This window comes from Peromyscus maniculatus, chromosome 23 (genome assembly GCF_049852395.1).
Source record: "Peromyscus maniculatus bairdii isolate BWxNUB_F1_BW_parent chromosome 23, HU_Pman_BW_mat_3.1, whole genome shotgun sequence".
Taxonomy (NCBI): Eukaryota; Metazoa; Chordata; class Mammalia; order Rodentia; family Cricetidae; genus Peromyscus; species Peromyscus maniculatus.
Window position 1 is genome coordinate 30,596,234 of NC_134874.1, and position 20,883 is coordinate 30,617,116.

The 20,883-nt window shown below is 35.6% G+C and overlaps 1 protein-coding gene across 1 annotated transcript; it reads left to right on the forward strand.

The window, feature by feature from the left end:
- The first annotated feature begins 1,027 nt into the window (after positions 1 to 1,027).
- On the forward strand, positions 1,028 to 19,842 carry LOC143270404 (vomeronasal type-2 receptor 116-like). Its single transcript, XM_076560332.1, has 6 exons — positions 1,028 to 1,035; positions 11,506 to 11,794; positions 12,153 to 12,959; positions 13,721 to 13,948; positions 15,018 to 15,141; positions 18,914 to 19,842. The coding sequence occupies exons 1-6, from the start codon at positions 1,028 to 1,030 to the stop codon at positions 19,840 to 19,842; spliced, it is 2,385 nt and encodes a 794-aa protein (XP_076416447.1).
- The last annotated feature ends 1,041 nt before the right edge of the window (positions 19,843 to 20,883 follow it).

A 20,883-nucleotide genomic window follows, 5' to 3' on the forward strand; every position in this document is an offset into this window, starting at 1 on the left:
AGCAAAAATGTTGCTGAATCTCTTTCTCTGGATGTAGGGGATATTAGGATTTTATATTAAATGAGTGATTCAACATTGAAAATAACACACAATAGCACAGTAGGTCAGTGTTTAAAGAGTAAATAGAAAACCTAAGCTCATCATTGATTGAGCCATTGATTTGGAATTCATGAATTTAGCCTGTTAGTTTCCCAGGATTTAGACAGAAAACATTTTGGAGTATAGGGAGACATGGAAGAAATATTGGTATGTAGTCATGCAAGATTTGTAAAAACAATATTTTAGATTCCTCCAGGACATTGGCAAGTTAGATGGGCATTTTTAAAAGTTTTATAGAGCAGATGCACAACTACTTTTCACTGAGGCAGTCTGTTTGACAAAATTTTCAAGATGTTTTCCCTCTCATCTCCCTTGACATCCTCCCTTGCAAGGTCTTTGCATCATCCTGAGTCACTGTCTCATGTAACTTTTGTGGTAGAGAGCTCTGGGCAAGTCTATTCAAGAAGAGTCATCCCTGGGGTCTTGGTGTCTGTCCTCTTAGATGAAGTCATGCGTCCTGTGGTTAAAGAAGATCCCAAATGTCTTCTGAAGCTTGTTTTTATCTTGAATGCCAGATCTCAGATGGAAAGTCTCAGAGAAGAAAGGTTTTCAAATTCTCCATGGAGTGTAGATGAAACATGTCAAAAAAGTGTATGTGATTAGAGTGATGACTTCAGACACCAACAATATTACAAACTTTTGTTTTTCCAAAAATATGAGCTCTATATGTAGCTGCTGAACACATTGGGATCCCTGTCCCCCATGCTTACAGTGTGGTAGACACTTCTATTTTATAATGGTCTCTTTGATTTTTCTTTTCTGGCTCCTGCAGTCTCTTGTTCCTTTGTCCTCCTTTGATGCTTCTGAGTGCAGTCAAAGAGCAAAATATCATTTATATCATGGTGGAAATGTGGTGATTGCTGCACTTGTTCCACTTTTTTATGTTCTTGAGACTACAACAAGTGGTTTCAGAAGTGGAAAACGCAGTATGGTCCAGTAAGTACTTTTAAAATGTATGCCTTTTCATTATTCAGATTTTATCATCCTCAGATTAATTTGAATTCACAAGAATTTAATTTTTTTCCCATTCTGGCATTCCCTCTTTTGTACTCAAAAAACTCTTTTTCAGGTGTGTCTTCCTGTTCCCTTTTTTCTTCTCTCAAAGAAAAAGAGTTTGCTTTAATTAATATTATTTTACACATTTGATACTCTGCATCTTTCTACGTTCCTCTGCAGTGCATTTTTCTGTCCAGTGGTTTGACATTTTCATGGCTTTCTGTTCAGATGGAATATCCTACAACTTGACTCACTGTTTTGGGCCATTTTCAAAGTGTGATTGTTCTCCTTTGAGAAGAAATGATGGCATTCTTTGCAGTGACTACAGAGTCTTTGTGTAATAGTAGAGTGACAGGGACTGCCTGTGATAGCTACTGCTGATTAGCAAGTCAGAATATGAGAATTTCGAGTTAGATCTATTTCTTTTCAAATGCTTTCAAAATGACTTATGATTTTTATCTATAATTTTGATTAGTGTTCTTTTAGATTCTATCAAATTTTGTACCATTTGCTCCATTTCATTCCTATGTTTGTAATTATTTACAACTAGTACAGATATATTTTTGAGGTCACATAGATGCTGATAGTGACCTCAGTGGGTAGTATCTAAGTTAATTTTGTAAAGATTAGAGGACAGTGTCAGCCAAGTTAATAGAAGTTCTTGAACTCTGCTGAAGGGAAATGCTTACACATAATGCTTTGTGAAGGAAGTACAATCCATTTTACTCTGTGCATACTTTTCTGTGGCTGTAAGATTCATGGGATCTGACATGGAGGAAGATGGCTTATACTAATTTTTAACACAGTGCTGTAAAATGGAAATGCAGAAGCAAAGTTCAGGTAGAGAGTCAGAATCAGAATATAGACAATTAGGAGTGACGATAAATTTAGGTCCTTGTGATATGATTGTATTTTTATTGAAAGCTAGATGAAGTGCTAAGACTTTAGCACAGGGAATATAGAGTAGGAGAAATAATCAGAGGGGGAAATTGGGAGATATTAGTATGTTTTGACAACTTATTCTGAAACAGATGATGCAAATATGGTGACAGATATCCATTTACAGGAGTGTATCTATGTGACTACATGAAGAAAATATTATTATTTTGTTTCAGCCTTTTACTTGATTTTCCTCATATTTTGATTGGATGCACAAGGGCATGTTATTCCTGATAATCATAAGAAAATGAACATAGCATGTGTGGCCAGGAATATAGCACACTACAATAATTTTTGTGTATTATTCTCTAAATTATTTTACTTTCATGTGGTTCTAATTTTAAAAATGATATGTAAACAACATATATACCTATATACATACATACATACATACATAGTGTTTTATAAATATAAACAGACATACAGATATGTATATCTTTACAGTTTTATATACATTTATATGTGTACTTCAAGGAAATACATAACCTTTCAGATTAATTCTGGTTATGCATATGAGAAGGTTGCCATATTTCCTGGTAAGGTACATTTTAAAGTCATTTTCTGAATGGATGAAAATATCTCCTCTAAGTGATTACAAACTGGTGATCTCTCTACTCATGTGTGACATCATTTTTTCACATTTACTTAAATGTGCAATTGACATGACAAGTCAAATGCCATTTTAATATTACAGCTATGAGTGTATCTGTTGTGTTCAGAACATGAAACAAATTCATGTTTCTCACCCTCCTTCTTGAGACCTCCTTGTTACTTAGCTTCTCTGTGTCTGTGCCTTGTAGCATGGTTATCATTTATGGCTAGCATCCACTTATAAGGGAATACAAAGCATGTTTGTTTTACTGGGTCCAGGTTACCACACTCAGGATGATCTTTTCTAGTTCCATCTATCTGTCAGCAAATTTCATGATGTTTTTGTTTTTAACAGCCAAAAAATACTCCATTGTGTTAATGTACCTCATTTTCTTAATCTTATGTTCAGTTTAAGGGTGTCTAGGTTGTTTCCAGTTCATAGCTATGATGAATCAAGCTTGTGAGAACATAGTTGACCAAGTTTCCTTGTCATATGGTGTAATATCTCTGGATGTATTTCCAGGAGTGTTATAGCTGAGTCTTGAGGTAGATCTATTCCCAAATTTTGAGAAACCACCATAATGCTTTTCAAAATGGTTGTCCAAGTTTGCACTCCAACAAGCAATGGAGCAATTCCCCTTGCTCCACATCCTCAGTAGATTGAGCTGTCAGTTGAGTTTTTAATCTTAGCCATTCTGAAAAGTTTAAGATAGAATACTAGTATTGTTCTGATATGTGTTTTCCTGATGGCTAAGGATGTTGCACATTTTTTAAGTTATTCCAGACCATTTGAGATTCACCTGTTGAGAATTTTCTATTTAGATTTACTACATTTTAATTGAATATTTGTTTTTGATACTTAGTTTTCTGTTTTTTTAAAAATATAATTTGGATATCAGCCCTCTATCAGATATGGGGTTTGTGAAGATCTTTTCCCATTCTGGAGGCAGGCATTTTGTCTTTTTGACAGCGTCCTTTGCCTAACAGAAAGTTTTCAGTTTCATATAGAATATATTTCTTGATGACTTGAAGTTCATAATGTTTCCAATTAGGTGCTTTATTACTAATAAACATGTTTCATGTTAAAGGCTATAACATTTGTTTTGTGATTATTCTATATTCTCACAATGCTATACACATTTCAATATTTTTTATGTTACCTTTTGTGAAAAAAGTTATACATTTCAAGATTGATCGAAATCTTTTCATCCATTTCTTGATTATTCACTTTTCTCATGTATACCCATGCTCTAATTACTGATATAAGCACTTCAATTACCCTACCCATTTACCTTCATTAATAATATGAACTCCATGTGATTTGATTTTCCCTGAAATATCAATGATTTAAACACCCATTAATTTTTCCAGTATTGTTTATTCAAGTTTTAAACCAATTTCTCACATGTTCTATCTCCTTTGGATTTCAATGGAAATGATGTGAATCAGAAAACATTAAGAAATCCATACTGCTATTCATGTCTTACTAAGGATGTATCTTTGTATCTTGAAACATTGTTACTCTACTCAAAATATGAAAACAATCAACACTTAATTTATTTTTATATTTGTATTTACCTGATGATCAGTGATGTTGAAAACTTTTTTAAAAGTAGTTTCTGGTTTTATGTGCTTTACTTTTATACAAAATCTGTACATGCCATTACCCCATTTGATGAATTGAGGATTTATTGCATTGGTTTACAACTTCATCAGATTATTGAATCCTTTTGACATTAGTTTATCATCTAAAGAACAATAAGAAAGTTATTTATTGCATATGTGGTACTCTGACGATAGTTTCCTTTGCTGTAAAGAATATTGTTTTCAATATTTTTGTAGCTGCATCTTCATTTTGTGTAGTTCTATTCTTTTGGTAGCTGAAGCTAATTTGTGTGACATTGGCATTATCTTCTGTAAGTTCTTGCCCACACCAAGACTTTGACAGTTATTTAGTGTTTCATTTTTTTTTGGTTTTTGTTTTTCGAGACAGGGTTCTCTGTGTAGCTTTGCGCCTTTTCCTGGGACTCACTTGGTAGTCCAGGCTGGCCTCGAACTCACAGAGATACGCCTGGCTCTGCCTCCCGAGTACTGGGATTAAAGGCGTGCGCCACCACCGCCTGGCCAGTGTTTCATTTTTAAAGCTAAGGGCTGCGATCCATTTTGAATTGATTTCTATGAAAAGTGGAAGATAGTGGTCTAATGTCACTGCCCTGCATGTTGACACTCAGACTGTCAGCTGTACTTGTTGTATAGGCTGTGTGTCCTCAACTGCTTATTTTGTCTCCTTTGTTCAAAGAAATAGTTAGCTTTTTCTTTGATGTTTAAAGAAAATCAGAACTATCTAGATGTAAGTACCAGCTTACAACACTATAATGGTTATCATCAAGAAATCTAACCATAAATACTTGAAAATCTGTTGGGAAAGATAAACAATTTTTTTCTGCAGGTGGGCATGAAAATGTATAGAGATGTTTTGAAAATCATTTTGGAGGCCCATCAAACATTTAAAATAAAAATAAAATGACATATAACACATTTATTCCACTTTCGACCTCATTCCCAGAAAAGTCTTCATCCTGTCTTAGAGATATTCTATCACTATGAATGAGGTTCTTATCATTTTTGTTTTTTGTTATAGCTCTATTGTTTTGTAATTTTAAAACACTTTTACAATTTATTTTTCTGTATACATTTACATTTATTTCAACATGTTTACATGACTAGATACACATTTCTACAAAATATTAGCCATTTTGTCATGATGAGAACATTCTATTTTCTCTTCTAGCTCTTCAAATGCATGTTTGTTGTTTTGTGTGTTTGTGTGTTAGATTTGTGTATTTTATGTTGTAGCATAAATACTTTAAGTTCCAGAAAACAGCTTTCAAATTCTATGAATATTATTGTATTTTTCTATTTACATATATTATCTGTAACATTTTTATTCTATGTATTAAAGTTTATTTTACCTGGATTGCCAGTGTAACTACTATTTGAAAAGTATTGCTCAATTATTATTTTTTTTACCTTTTACTTTACACATGTTTGCATGTATACATATACTCCTTTGACTACCTGATGTAGAGGATCAATATAAATCTCCTGGTTAATATATCAAAGCCACATATCTTGATATATATCCTGGAATGCAGCAGAAGTAGGTTCTAATTCAAGTAAAAGAATGGACTTGTTAGTGGGGGGATAGCAAGTAGACAAAGAGAAAAAGCTTCCTTCTTTCCCTTTTCCTTGTACAAGTGTCCATCAGAATTAGATCTGCACTAAAGGTATGTCTTCTTGCCTCAAGATCTTGATTAAGGAAGTATCTACATTATCTGGATTAAAAGGATGCTTCTTGACCTCTATAATTGAGATTATATGTAGTCAATTTGGTAACCAAGAAAAGCCATCAAAAGTAGAGCCCATGTCAAGTTCACATACAATCATACTTTCCCTTGCTGTGATTTATTTCTAAATAAATTCCCGATGAGACATAGGAGGTTTAACAAATAAACTTACTATCTATTGTGAGAATATTCTTTCTCATGTAATGTCTATCCTTCTCTTTATAGTCTCATCGACACCAAGTTTCATTCCCATCAAAATTCACCATAAGGCTTATTTACAGAAAATGAGGATGGTCTTTCTGATGAGAATGTGGGTGAACCAGATACAGTCACACTGAAAATTCTTTACTCACTATGTATGAAGATAATTTATCATTACATAGATAGATAACCTTGTCCCATATTTTAAAAATATCATCAAGTGATCTCATTTTTAAAGATATGTTCACATGTAAGATGTCCTGGTGTCTAATTTTGGTCTAATAGAATTGAAAGTAGTAGTTCCCTGTGCTTTACTTAAGAAGATAAAATCACTGTGTTGGATCTTCAAACACATATTTGTTCGTTTATTTTTAACCATGTTTCCTGGTGAAAATTATCCCCACAAAAATTAAAATTTTTATTCCTGCATAGGCATTCATAAATTGTACATATATATCACATTTAAAAAAACAGATATAACATGTTTGTATATAAAGAGATGATAATATCACAATATGAGTAAAATATTCATTATAGGAACAATATTTCTTTTTTTTTTTTTTTTGATTTTTTTTTTATTATTATTATTATTATTATTTTACAACACCATTCAGTTCAACATAATAGCCACAGAATCCCCTGTTCTCCCCCTCTCGCCCACCCCTCCCCCCAGCCCACCCCCCATTCCCACCTCCTCCAGATCAAGGTCTCCCCCGAGGACCGGGGTTGACCTGGTAGACTCAGTCCAGGCAGGTCCATTCCCCCCTCCCAGACCGAGCCAAGTGTCCCTGCATAAGTCCCAGGATTCAAACAGCCAACTCATGCAACGAGTCCAGGACCTGGCACCAATGCACAGCTGCCTCCCAAACAGATCAAGCCAACTGACTGTCTCACCCGTTCAGGTGGCCTGATCCAGTTGGGGGCCCCTCAGCCTTTGGTTCATAGATCCTGTGCTTCCATTCATTTGGTTATTTGTCCCGGTGCTTTATCCAACCTTGGCTTCAACAATTCTCGCTCATATAAATCCTCTTCTTACTCACTAATTAGACTCTCAGTGCTCCACCAGGGGCCCAGCCGTGGATGTCTGCCTTCAGATTCCTCAGTCCTTGGATGGGGTTTATGGCACCACTATTTGGGTGTCTGGCCATCCCATCACCAGAGTAGGTCAGTTCCTGCCGTCTCGCGACCATTGCCAGCAGTCTTTTGAGGGGGTATCTTTGTGGATCTCCGTGGGCCTCCCTAGCTCTCTGCTTCCTCCCCTTCTCACCTTCTCATGTGGTCTTCATTTACCATGGTCTCCTATTCCTTGTTCTCCCTCTCTTTTCTTGATCCAGCTAGGATCTCCCACTCTTTCCCTCGACTGTCGCCCTTCATTGTTCCCACTCATGACCAGGCTATTCATGTAGCTCTTGTCCATTTCTCCGTGTCTTTTTTTGGGGTCCCGTTTTCCAGGTAGCCTCACTGGTGATGTGAGTAGCAGTCTAGTCATCCTTGTTCCACATCTAGCATCTTCCTATGAGTGAGTACATACCATATTTGTCTTTCTGAGTCTGGGTTACCTCACTCAGGATGATTTTTTCTAGATCCATCCATTTGCCTGCAAACCGTGTGATGTCGTTGTTTTTCTCTGCTGAGTAGTATTCCATTGTGTATATGTGCCACAATTTATTTATCCATTCTTCAGTTGAAGGGCATCTAGGTTGTTTCCAGGTTTTGGCTATTACAAACAATGCTGATATGAACATAGCTGAGCAAGTGCTCTTGTGGTATGATTGAGCATTTCTTGGGTATATGCCCAGGAGTGGTATAGCTGGATCTTGGGGGAGATTGATTCCCAATTTTCTAAGAAAGCGCCATATTGATTTCCAAAGTGGTTGTACAAGCTTGCATTCCCACCAGCAGTGGAGGAGAGTTCCCCTAGTTCCACATCCTCTCCAGCATAAAGTGTCTTCAGTGTTTTTGATCTTAGCCACTCTGACAGGCGTAAGGTGGTATCTCAGAGTTGTCTTGATTTGCATTTCCCTGATGATTAGGGAAGTTGAGCAATTCCTTAAATGTCTTTCAGCCATTTGGGATTCCTCTGTTGAGAATTCTCTGTTTAGTTCTAAAGCCCATTTCTCAATTGGACTGTTGGTCCTTTTGATGTCTAATTTCTTGAGTTCCTTATATATTCTGGATATCAGTCCTCTGTCAGATGTGGGGTTGGTGAAGATCTTTTCCCATTCTGTAGGCTGTCGCTTTGCCTTGTTGACCGTATCCTTTGCTCTACAAAAGCTTCTCAGTTTCAAGAGGTCCCATTGATTGATTGTTTGTCTCAGTGTCTGCGCTACTGGTGTTATATTTAGGAAGTGATCTCCTATGCCAAGGCGTTCAAGACTATTTCCTACAGACTCCAAGAACACATCAGAACAATTATCCACCATGATCAAGTAGGCTTCATCCCAGGGATGCAAGGGTGGTTCAACATACGAAAGTCCATTAATGTAATACACCATATAAACAAACTCAAAGAAAAAAACCACATGATCATCTCACTAGATGCAGAAAAGGCATTTGACAAAATCCAACACCCCTTCATGATAAAAGTCTTGGAGCGATCAGGAATACAGGGAACATACCTAAACATAATAAAGGCAATATATAGCAAACCAACAGCCAACATCAAATTAAATGGAGAGAAACTCAAAGCAATTCCACTAAAATCAGGAACAAGACAAGGCTGTCCACTCTCCCCATACTTATTCAATATAGTACTTGAAGTTCTAGCCAGAGCAATAAGACAACATAAGGAGATTAAGGGGATTCAAATTGGAAAGGAAGAAGTCAAGCTTTCCCTTTTTGCAGACGACATGATAGTATACTTGAGTGACCCCAAAGATTCCACCCAGGAATTGATAAAGCTTATAAACACCTTCAGCAACATAGCAGGATACAAAATCAACTCAAAAAAATCAGTAGCCCTCCTATATACAAAGGACAAAGAAGCTGAGAAGGCAATTAGAGATACATCACCCTTTACAATAGCCAAAAATGACATAAAATACCTTGGGGTAACACTAACCAAGCAAGTGAAGGACCTATATGACAAGAACTTTAAGTCCCTGAAAAAAGAAATTGAAGAAGATCTCAGAAAATGGAAAGATCTTCCATGCTCATGGATAGGCAGGGTTAACATAGTAAAAATGGCAATCTTACCAAAAGCAATTTACAGATTCAATGCAATCCCCATCAAAATACCAACACAATTCTTCACAGATCTGGAAAGAACAATACTCAACTTCATATGGAAAAACAAAAAACCCAGGATAGCTAAAAGAAACCTGTACAATAAAACAACTTCTGGAGGCATCACAATCCCCGACTTCAAGCTCTACTATAGAGCTACAGTAATAAAAACAGCCTGGTATTGGCATAAAAACCGACATGTGGACCAATGGAATCGAATTGAAGACCCTGACATTAACCCACACACCTATGGACATATAATTTTTGACAAAGAAGCCAAAAGTGTACAATGGAAAAAAGAAAGCATCTTCAACAAATGGTGCTGGCATAACTGGATATCAGCGTGTAGAAGGCTGCAAATAGATCCATATCTGTCACCGTGCACAAAACTTAAGTCCAAGTGGATCAAAGACCTCAACATAAATCCAGCTACTCTGAACCTGCTAGAAGAAAAAGTAGGAACAATATTTCTTAAATGAAATTGAAAACCCTAAGGGATATGAACCATATTGTAGAAATAAAGTTTATATAAAATACAGGAAATATCGTTTTGACCTGAATTGTATGATTCTTTGTCTTTGACTTAAAAGTACACATTAAATTTATAAGTAAAACCTCAGACTAATTGTTTGAAAGAACTGTTCTGTGACATAGTCATTTTTATTTATTCTCCCCTTGTGGTCGTATTGATTATATACACATTTGATTTTAATATTAATTTGTGATTTTAATATTACTATGAACAAAATGAATGAGGTCAAAGTCCTCAGGTTTAGTTTACAGAAGCATTTACTTATAATCATTTTGTTATTAAATACATGATATGAACAACAAACATTAATTCTATATGGGTAGTCTCTACATCTATAAAACAAAAGAAAAATTCTACTAAACTAAGATTTTATGATTTTATGGTGAGTTTAAATTTATATCACTCCATTGTAAAAGGGAAACTTAACATAGCAATCTTTACTAAACATGTTATTCTGGGCAGAAACAAAAGCAGACACTCAGAGAACAAAGCAGCATGAAGGGCAAAGGACATTTTATCTTAGTTAGAGGAAATTGACTTGAACTTACCAGTCAGAATTAGCAGTGAGACGCTGTTGAGCCTACTATAATAGCGCTTTTATGGATGAAGCTTGTCTCTCATTGCCAATACCAATCTTTAGAGTGTCTATTGGTATCTGTGAATTGCAATTATGTCTCTTTAGAAGCCAGTAAATATATAGGTTAAAATCTATTAATGTTAAAACAAAATAAAAGAGAACAAAACTTTCCGAAATACAAAATAAACCCCTTAGAGGTCTGATATTTTCAGAATGTCCAAATATCTCCTAGCAGGGTATTCAAGGTTCTTGTGAAGTCCCTTTTTCTTGGGAGGTAAGAACATAGTGAAGGGATAGAAAAAGAGGGTGGCAGATGAGGGAAAATACAAAATTCTGAGAAAAAACCCCCAGAGGTATGTATGTAGGCTATTAAACCATAAGAAGCTCACTCACTCATTCTGCTCTTCATTGTATGGTTCTCAGAAAAGAAAAGGAGATGGCACTGGGAGAAATAAAAGGTTGTTCACCGATATGTGCTTGGATGGAAGACCCTCAACCCCCTCCAGGTTCATATCCAAATGTTGCTTTGGGGTTGATGCATGCAAAACACTCAGGCATACCCATAAGCATCATTGATATTAATTAAAACAACTGAAATGCTGCAGCCTCTCCCTCTATGTACAGACAGTGTGAATGTGTTGTGGGGCCCTGAGGTTTTACAGTACACATTAGGGGTAAAGGATGGAAGTTGCCATCTGCTGTTAAAGCATCAAAGAATTAGGGGCATTTGTATGTGTCTCTACTTACCAGAAGATTGCACTGGTAATATCAGTTCACGTCAACTTTCCTGTCCTGAAATTTTAGGTCCATCTGAGGCTTTAAGGTAATTAAATCACCACTTACTATATACCCTGACATTTACATTATAACCATTACCATGACAACAAAAATTATTGTCTATAGATATATAACATAGAAGGTATGAGAGCCATTGCATCATACTGGTAGAGAGTATGATATGAGTCCCATTCATAAATAATGATAATCCCTCTCTGTAGGTACAAGATGAGGAGCTACCAGTTTTCTTTGGCCTTCAGATTCGCCATTGAGGAGATCAACAGAAACCCTCACATTTTACCCAACACGTCTCTAGGATTTTATCTCGGTTATGTCCCTTGCAATCAATGGAGTAGTCTTCTGGGAACTTTTACTAGCCTCACAGGATTACGAAATATATGTCCTAATTATAGTTGTAGAAGTGTGAAGATTGCTGCTTTACTTACAGGAGCATCATGGGCAACATCTGCAAATATTGGGAGACTGCTAAACCTCTACAAATATCCACAGGTGAGGGACGTGTCTGTGAGTGAACAAGAAACTTGCATTAAACTGCAGACATTTCAGATGTGTTCATATGTAAGGAAATGATGTTGTGTCATTCATCTATCAAAGAAATAAAACAGGCATTTGGTTATATAACCTCATATTCTTTGCTTGAGATGAAGAAGAGGAAGAGGTTGTAGCCTAGTGTGTGTTTTCAGATAAATTCTGTCTTGTGAGGATCTGTGTCTTAGGAAACAAGATGGGAGTTTATAACATCATGATCATAAGTTAGTCTATACCAATCCAAAGTGCCCCCTTCACTTTAAGATTGTGTTCTATGTCAATGTCTTCACTCTTGTTTCCTATCTTAAATTTCCTTCAGCTTACTTTTGGGCCATTTGACACTATGCTGAATGACAGACGCCAGTTCTCTTCTCTCTATCAGACAGCACCCAAGGACATATCTCTTTCACATGGCATTGTCATTTTGATGGTTCATTTCAGCTGGACCTGGGTGGGACTGGTTATTATGGATGACCACACAGGGGCTGAGAGTCTATCAGACTTGAGAGAAGAGATGGACAGGTACAGAGTGTGTTTAGCTTTTGTAGAAATGATTCCAGACATCCCGATTGTCTCCTACTATGACCCTTCCATAAAAACTCACCTGCGTATTGAGAAATCACCTGCAAATGTGGTTATCATTTATGGTGACCATGAATCCTTATATGGTGCAATTATGATTATAGCAGCACATTTATTGAACTGGAAAGTCTGGGTCCTGAAGTCACAATGGGATGAAAGTTCTCTTATTAAATCTTTGATAATTGATACATTCCATGGGAGTCTCATTTTTGCACATCACCACACTGAGGTTTCTGATTTTAGGAAATTTATCCAGACATATAACCCTTCCAAATACCCAGAGGACTATTTTCTTGCTCTGTTCTGGAACTCATACTTCAAGTGCTCTTTTTCTGGACCTGATTGTAAAATTTTGCCTAACTGTCTACCCAATGCTTCTTTGGAAATGTTGCCTAAAAATGTTTGGGAAATGGATATGACTGAAGAGAGTTTCAATTTATATAATTCTGTGTATGCTGTGGCTCACAGTCTCCATGAGATGACACTCAAACAAGTACAAATTAACCCCCATGAAAATGGGGAGATATATAACTTCCCTTGGGAGGTAATTTCTTTTCCTGTATATTTTTAACAAAGCACTGTGACATATTGTGTTCTATAAAAGCACTTAGGAAATGCTTGTACACTGTGGCATATTTTGCCCAAATGCACCTGAGATAAAGTATGTAATGTATCATCTGCACATCATTGCAGACACATGTATCATTGTTCATGATGAATGGGTGGCAATAACATAGTTAAAATGCGTGTATGTCATTATCCACTTTGTGTTACAATTACCCTCAGAATCTTATCATGATAATATACGCAGTTGAACCCCAAAAATCTCTAAGTATATTTCATAATAGAAATAGAACTAGATTCTAAATATTCAAATGCTAGTAGATCTTCATATTTGACATTCTGAAGCTAAGGTTATTTTACCTAACTGACCACTATAATATATTTTGACATAAAAACCCCATTTGCAAATTGTAATTTTGAGTATATTACTTAAATATTTGGATGTGACTGGCACTTAAATCTGTGGACATTTTCTTGAATCAATATTCATTGATTAAATCTTTCTGTTTGTGTGTGTGTGTGTGTGTGTGTGTGCGTAAAATCTTTCTTTTGAAACTAACTGGCAGTATAGAAACACAACATATTCCTATTACTTTTTGGTCATGATCCATTAAAATGTTGATAGCTTAGTATAGCTTGCCATTTTTGTTAGGGATTTAGGACAATGACACACATTGCTTCATCAAGTTGCATTGAAATTTTCTGGGAATTTTTAATCATCAGATTCTGCATATCTTTTAGTTACACCCTTTTCTCAAGAATATCCAGTTCAAAAATGGTGCTGGAGACCTTGTTGTTTTGGATTCACAAAAGAAATTAGATGCACAATATGATATTATCAACATCTGGAATTTTCCAGAGAGCCTCAGAAAAAAGATGAAAGTTGGAACATTTTCTCCAAAAGCTCCACAAGGTCAAGAACTGTTTTTGTCTGACCATATGATACAGTGGGCTATAGGATTTATAGAGGTGGGCTGGATCTTATCTCATTGCTTTGATCTCTATGTCAATAAATATTTGTATGTGGATGTAATTATTGTTGTTTCCTTACTCAGTGCCCATCTCAATGTACAAAACTAATGTCACATGAGGAAGGTTCTGTTAACTTATACTGAGTGATGGGATTGTTTATTTTTCCAAACTTATGATCACTTATTTGCAGTGATAAATAAGGTGTCTTTTTATTAAGATTTAATCCCTGCACTGAAACCAATTGACAAAAGTACTGATTAATCTGCCAGATTACGAAATACCAGTGCATGGTTATTTTGATTTCAGTCACCTGGTAATGCACAGTAGCATGGAGGGCACATATGCATTGGTTAATTACTTGTCTTGCTGTTGAAAGGGAAGGAATTTGTCTATACCTCCCAACATAGATTTTACTTGAGTCACATTTGGTGTGAGCACTCGATGATTCAGACAATCATGTTGGCAAGAGCCTGAGAAAGTGAGTCGTATTGTATCTTCAGTCAAGAAGTAGATAGAAGTGAGCACTGCTCTTCACCTCCATTTTTGTTTTTCTTTCAGTCCTTAGCAACAGCCAATGAAATGTTGCTATATAATTATAGAATATAACTTCTCACTTCAAGTGCCATAACAAGATCATCTCATTTAGTCACAAAGATTAGTTTATGTGATAATTTTGAATCCTGTCAAGTTGACAAATATAAATGAAGCAACACCATTGGGAAACAACGTTGCTCACTCCAGCTGTGAGGAAGTATAGAATAGGATCAGTATGATATTACAGTTGCCCACTATGATATGTAATCAGTGAACCAACATATTATTTTTTCCTACCATTTATATTTCCACAACCATTCAGATTTCTGTTTTCTTTGTGTCATTGTTAAAACAAATTGAACTTCATATTGTATACTATGTTGAAATGATTAGCAATGCATCAAAAAAGAATCTGCAACCTACAAATAATATAAAAGCTTTCTATCTGATTGTTCAATATGGAAAAACAACAGTTTTATTGTTTTAAAACAGTACACTCCCCAATATTTTCTCTTTTATATTTACTTACCAGCTTCCTCGCTCTGTGTGCAGTGAGAGTTGTGTTCCAGGATTCAGAAAATCTCCCCAGGAGGGCAAGGCTGTCTGCTGCTATGATTGCACTCCTTGTCCAGACAATGAGATTTCCAATGAGACAGGTAAGTGTCAGACTCACTAGGGAATTTCTCACTTATAAACAATCTTCTGCAAATTCTAAGCAGATTGAAAAGTTCTATGAAGGAACATTTGAGATAAGTCCCGTAATTCTTTCAGTTAGAATAAAATTGTTTTGGTTCATTTTATCCTCAATTTAATTGGTGCTCTGTCCATTGAAACTCATACTTGATGTATGTTGTTCATCCTTTATAGTCATTGTTGTTTTCAGAGAACAATTTTACCCATCACAGAGTAGTCTTCATTTCACCATGGCATTGAACACACACACACACACACACACACACACACACACACACACACACACACGCATGCACACACGCATGCACAAACTTCATAAATTTCTGACTTATCTTGTATTTGAAAACATATTTATCTCATAGTTAGCACACATTAAAGGTATGGATCCTTATGGCCTTTAGTTACATAATTTTAGTCATGGTTCCAGGTTCATTAGAGGTGTTAGAAAGGTTGTATTTAATTTACACATGGACATATCTGAAAATGTTTTATTTTATAATTATTCATTTTGTTTTATCTGTGACTGCTTTGCCTGCATTCATGTATGTGTACCATGTACTTGCTTGGTGCAACTCAATGTAAATGTAGTATCAGATCACTGTAGGTTGAGTGACAGGTAACATGAACCACCTTGTAAGTGCTTGCAAGCGAACCCAGATATGCTCCTAATATCTTGTGAAACTAGTTGAAATGGCACAATCAACACTTTTGATAAGGATAGTGTTGTGAATAATCCAGGCATAGATGTACACTCTTGTTCCTAGAACATGTGAGAACATTGAATTTGAAGGACCATCTTTTCCAGGCAAAGGAGGATATAGTAGAGGAACATTGTGTCAAAATTTATCCAGGGTACATTAAACAAGTATGAGACAGTTGATAGCAATGAATATAAAAAGCACATATACTCACAATGTTTAATATGGAGAGAAACTTAAAGAAGATTCCTAAACCTTATCATTTATATTAAATGAGTTGCTTCTCATAATAGCTGGAATTTTTTGAATGACATAATGGTTTTCCCGAACACTCAGATGTTTTAATATTAATTAATAAAGTTTAAAACATTCAAATTTTTGGTGACTTTAATTTGCCTAATTTTAAAATATGTATATTGAGACTGACTGTACAGACCCTTCAAAAATTAAATGTGCAAACAGGCTTTGTGTACATTGGAGCCACAGTTTGTTCATGCACATGTTAATTATATTCATTGGAGGAAACTAGAAACATCAATATGATGTACTGTATGACTGCATTTTAATGAGACCCTTTTCAATAAGAAAGAAAAAGTACTAAAACATTAGTACTAAATATTTCAAAACAGTGAATCCTGTATTTTACAACCTATATGAGGTGTATCTAAATTAAAAAATCATTTTAAATTATATGATCGTGATGTATCTATTGATACGGTTTTGTATGTCTGAAGATTTAGATTTCACCTTAGTGTATTTTGTCCTAGAAATATAGAATAAATTAAACTATATAATCATGATGTGTATTAACAAATCTATACCTAAAGCCAACCATGGGATTTAAATTTTTATTTCTAATTGTTTGCATATTTCCACATATCCATTTTATAACAATATTTGAAACTGAATTCAAATGTAATTATAAAAGTAAATGTAAGGATGGATTGGTGTATTCTCAACACTCATGAGGCAGACACATACAAATATATTTGAATTTGACACAGCTTTGTCTACTTAGCAAGTTCAAGGCCAGCTAGGGTAATATTAAAAAGAAAAACATTAGCTTCAAAATTAACAGAAAAAAATGAAAAGCAAGCAAGCAAGCAAACAAACAAACAAAAAACCCAAGCAATTTTAAAGGCTTTGGGTTAGTACTTAAGAACATTTAATGTTCTTTCCAATGACCCAAGTTCAGAGTCTAGGACTCATTTCAGACAGGTTACAATTGTCATTAACTCCATCTTCAGGAGTTATGATACTGACTTCATGCCTCCAAGAGCATTCAAACATACATGGCATACACATTTACAAACACACATGTACATAAATAAGAATAAAAATAAGCTTTTAAGTTAAAAAAATAAAAATAAAAAAATTATTTTAGATTTTTAAAAAATATTTGTTATGACTTATATACCCTGTGCATTTACTAAAGAAGATATATGATTGTGCGTACACTGCATTCATGCTCTTCTACACACATAGATGTAAGCACATGGGATATAGAAAAAACAGAGTACCTTGAGAGTGAGAAGATAGAAGGAAGGCACATCTGAAGAACTAACAAATTAAATGATAATATAATAAAATCTATAGCAGGCAATAGAAAATGATAAATTGAAAAGACTTTAATAATTACAAAATCCACATTGCAAAAATATTGAATATTTTAATAGAAATATGAAATAGAAATATTCTTTTTTTTTTTTTTGGTTACAAACTGTATGGCTGTGGCAGGCTTCTTGCTAACTTTTCTTATATCTTAAATTAGTCCATTTCTATAAATCTATACCTTGCCACATGGCTCGTGGCTTACCGGTACTTTACATCTTCCTTGTCCTGGCGGCTGCTGCAGGCAGTCTCCTTCCGCCTTCCTGTTCTTTCTTTTTCCCTCTCTGTTAGTCCCACCTATACTTCCTGCCTAGCCACGGCCAATCAGTGTTTTATTCATTGACCAATCAGAGCAACTTGCCATACAGACCATCCCCTAGCACAGCCAAGTGCAGACCATCTCAGACACCTGCACTCAGGTCCGTGGTCCTGATCATCCGTGGTCCTGATCATCCTCTATTTGGACCTGCTGGGTAAAGCCACGAGGAGCCCGCGAACGGACTCCCACAGAACATACAGAACATCCCACAGCACAGGGTATACCCAGAGTTAATGTTGTGCCACTGAGGGATGGTGCAGGTGAAATGTATTAAACTTTCCTCATGGTCAAGACGCTAACGATGGGATTGACTAGATTTTTAAGAGGGTCTCCTGCGGGAGTGAGCCTCCGTTGTTTTCATTGACGGGCCGTTTCTCAGCTTCTCTGCCTTCTGCCTTCCATTTCTCTTCCTTTGCTCGGTTTCTTGAAATAGAAATATTCTTAATGTAAACATGTAATAAATACAGTGATATTTATTTGTTTTGAATTAAAGATGAAACTCACCAATTATAAATGATAAAGTATCACAAAATTATTCCACGACCAAGACTAAAACTAGAGTTTTATATCTATTTTTTAAATACATCTTTTCTCCCTAGAAGTTATTAAACAGGTTCACACAGGGAGTTTTTCAGCTTTTAAGAATCTAATAATTCTCATTCCACAAGCATTGTCAAAGAATGAACACACTGGAGTATCCAATAAACAAAAGGCAATTGCTAAATTTAGTCTGATGGCTGAGAACGACATCATAAGAATGAAATTTCAGTCATCTCATAATCAAGTTAGGTTTATGCAGTTTAATTCAGTAACATGACTACATGAATAAATAAAAATACATTTCATCACTAAATTGAAATATATTTAAGTATAACAATATAAAGGATAGACTTGTTCACTTTATATGCAACAAAGAAGATAGGTAGAATCAACCTGGAGTGTTTGATTAGAGAGCATTTGGGAATTTTCACTATAGAGGACTGATTTACTTGAGTCTTGAACAACAAAGGAAATGTGGGCAAATGCCAGACAAAGGGTGCTGGGAAGTGGCTTGAGATAAAAGGGGAAACTGAGCAGAGATTCATAATAAATTTAATTCCTGAATAGATATGGATCATTGTGTGAGGTGTCCAGAAAGTCATTATGCAAACACAGAGCAGAACTACTGTCTCCAGAAAGCAGTGACATTTCTGTCCTATGAAGACCCTTTGGGGATGGCACTTACCTACTTGGCATTGGGACTCTCTACAGTAACAGTTGGTGTTCTTGGTGTCTTTGTGAAGTATCACCATACCCCCATTGTCAAGGCCAACAATCAGGCTCTCACTTACATCCTGCTCATCACTCTGATCTTCTGTTTTCTCTGTCCATTGCTGTTCATTGGCCATCCCAACACAGCCACCTGTATCCTGCAGCAGAGCTCATTTGGAGTCCTGTTCACTGTGGCTCTCTCCACAGTCTTGGCCAAAACGGTTACTGTGGTTCTGGCTTTTAAGATCAAATTTCCAGGGAGACTGATAAGGTGGATAATGATATCAAGGGCTACTAATCTTATCATTCCCGTCTGCACCCTCATCCAACTTGTGCTCTGTGGAATTTGGCTGAGCACCTCTCCTCCATTTATTGACTCAGATGCTTACACTGAACATGGACACATAATTATTCTATGCAACAAGGGCTCCACTATTGCCTTCCATTCTGTCCTGGCATACCTCTGCTCCATGGCACTTGGGAGCTACACTATGGCTTACCTGTCCAGGAACCTGCCTGACACATTCAATGAAGCCAAGTTCATCACTTTCAGCATGTTGGTGTTCTTCAGTGTGTGGGTCACCTTCCTTCCTGTCTACCACAGCACCAAGGGGAAACTCATGATGGCTATGGAAGTCTTCTCTATCTTAGCTTCCAGTGCAGGACTCCTGGGTTGCATCTTTGTCCCCAAGTGCCATATTATTTTGTTCAGACCACATAGGAACATGCTTCATCATGTCAGGAACAAAGGACATTCTAAAGAAAAAGTCAAATTTACAGCATAGTCCATGTTTTTCTTAATTTTATAGAAGTCTTCCATCCTGTTTAACACCAATCTTTCAGTTGTCACAGATAAAATAGTGATTTAAGATTGTATATTTATTGGTTTCTCTTATTGATGAAATCCATCTTTATTCTCACATCTTTTAATATTATTTACAAATTTCTCTAAATTAGAAAGTTGAGTTCATAAAAAATTATTGTGCTCTCACTTTTAAATAAAAGATGAATGAGATGTGTATGTATTCTTTACCTCTTCAAGATTGTATACTTTAATGTTTTAACACCACATAATTTAATACATTTTCATGTGTTTTTTATGCCTTTGATAGGATTCCTGGATGCATCAATCTTATGGTTCATGTATGCTTTTTCTATGAAGAAAAGCACATTCTAAAAAATGAATATATTTTGGCATGAAGAAATTACTCTCTTTATTATTTGCATATTGAGCTGTATACTAGAGTGGAACAAAGACCAATATATTTCTTAATTACAGCCTAATGTCAGATTTTGGTTAATCAGATACTTACCCATGCAGTCAATTACATAAGTTTATGTTAAATGTACAAACATTGTTCATCTCTCTGCTGTATCCGGTTCTGTATAACCTGACCTTTTGTCTAATTTGACATACATACCTAAAGATTTCCTGTACTCAGCCCTTCACAATTCTTCAATTTTGATACACTGCCCCATATTCCTTGAGCTGAAACTCTGTATTGTCTTAGTGCTGCACATTTATGAGTACACATTCCTCTATAGTTTATCAACTTTCATAAATGATAAAAAGTTCTTTGGGAATAACGTTTATGACTCTTCTTAATTCTAGTCTAGTGTATATTTACATAAATGCATAAGACATTACATGCTGTGTGCCTTGTATCAGTAATTGTCTTTTTATAGTTCACATAATGTAAACTCTCAAGTATAAGTTGGATGATAAATTATGTCCATCAATATAATTAGGTTGGAAACAAACCAGATTCCATTGTTTTGACTCATCAGGGTAACTTTTAAAAATACATTTTCTTGTACAATATGTG

Coding starts and splice junctions, on each gene's coding strand:
- LOC143270404 (XM_076560332.1), top strand. Junction 12,960..13,720: donor TATATAACTTCCCTTGGGAG/GTAATTTCTTTT, acceptor CATATCTTTTAG/TTACACCCTTTTCTCAAGAA. Junction 15,142..18,913: donor TGAGATTTCCAATGAGACAG/GTAAGTGTCAGA, acceptor ATTCCTGAATAG/ATATGGATCATTGTGTGAGG.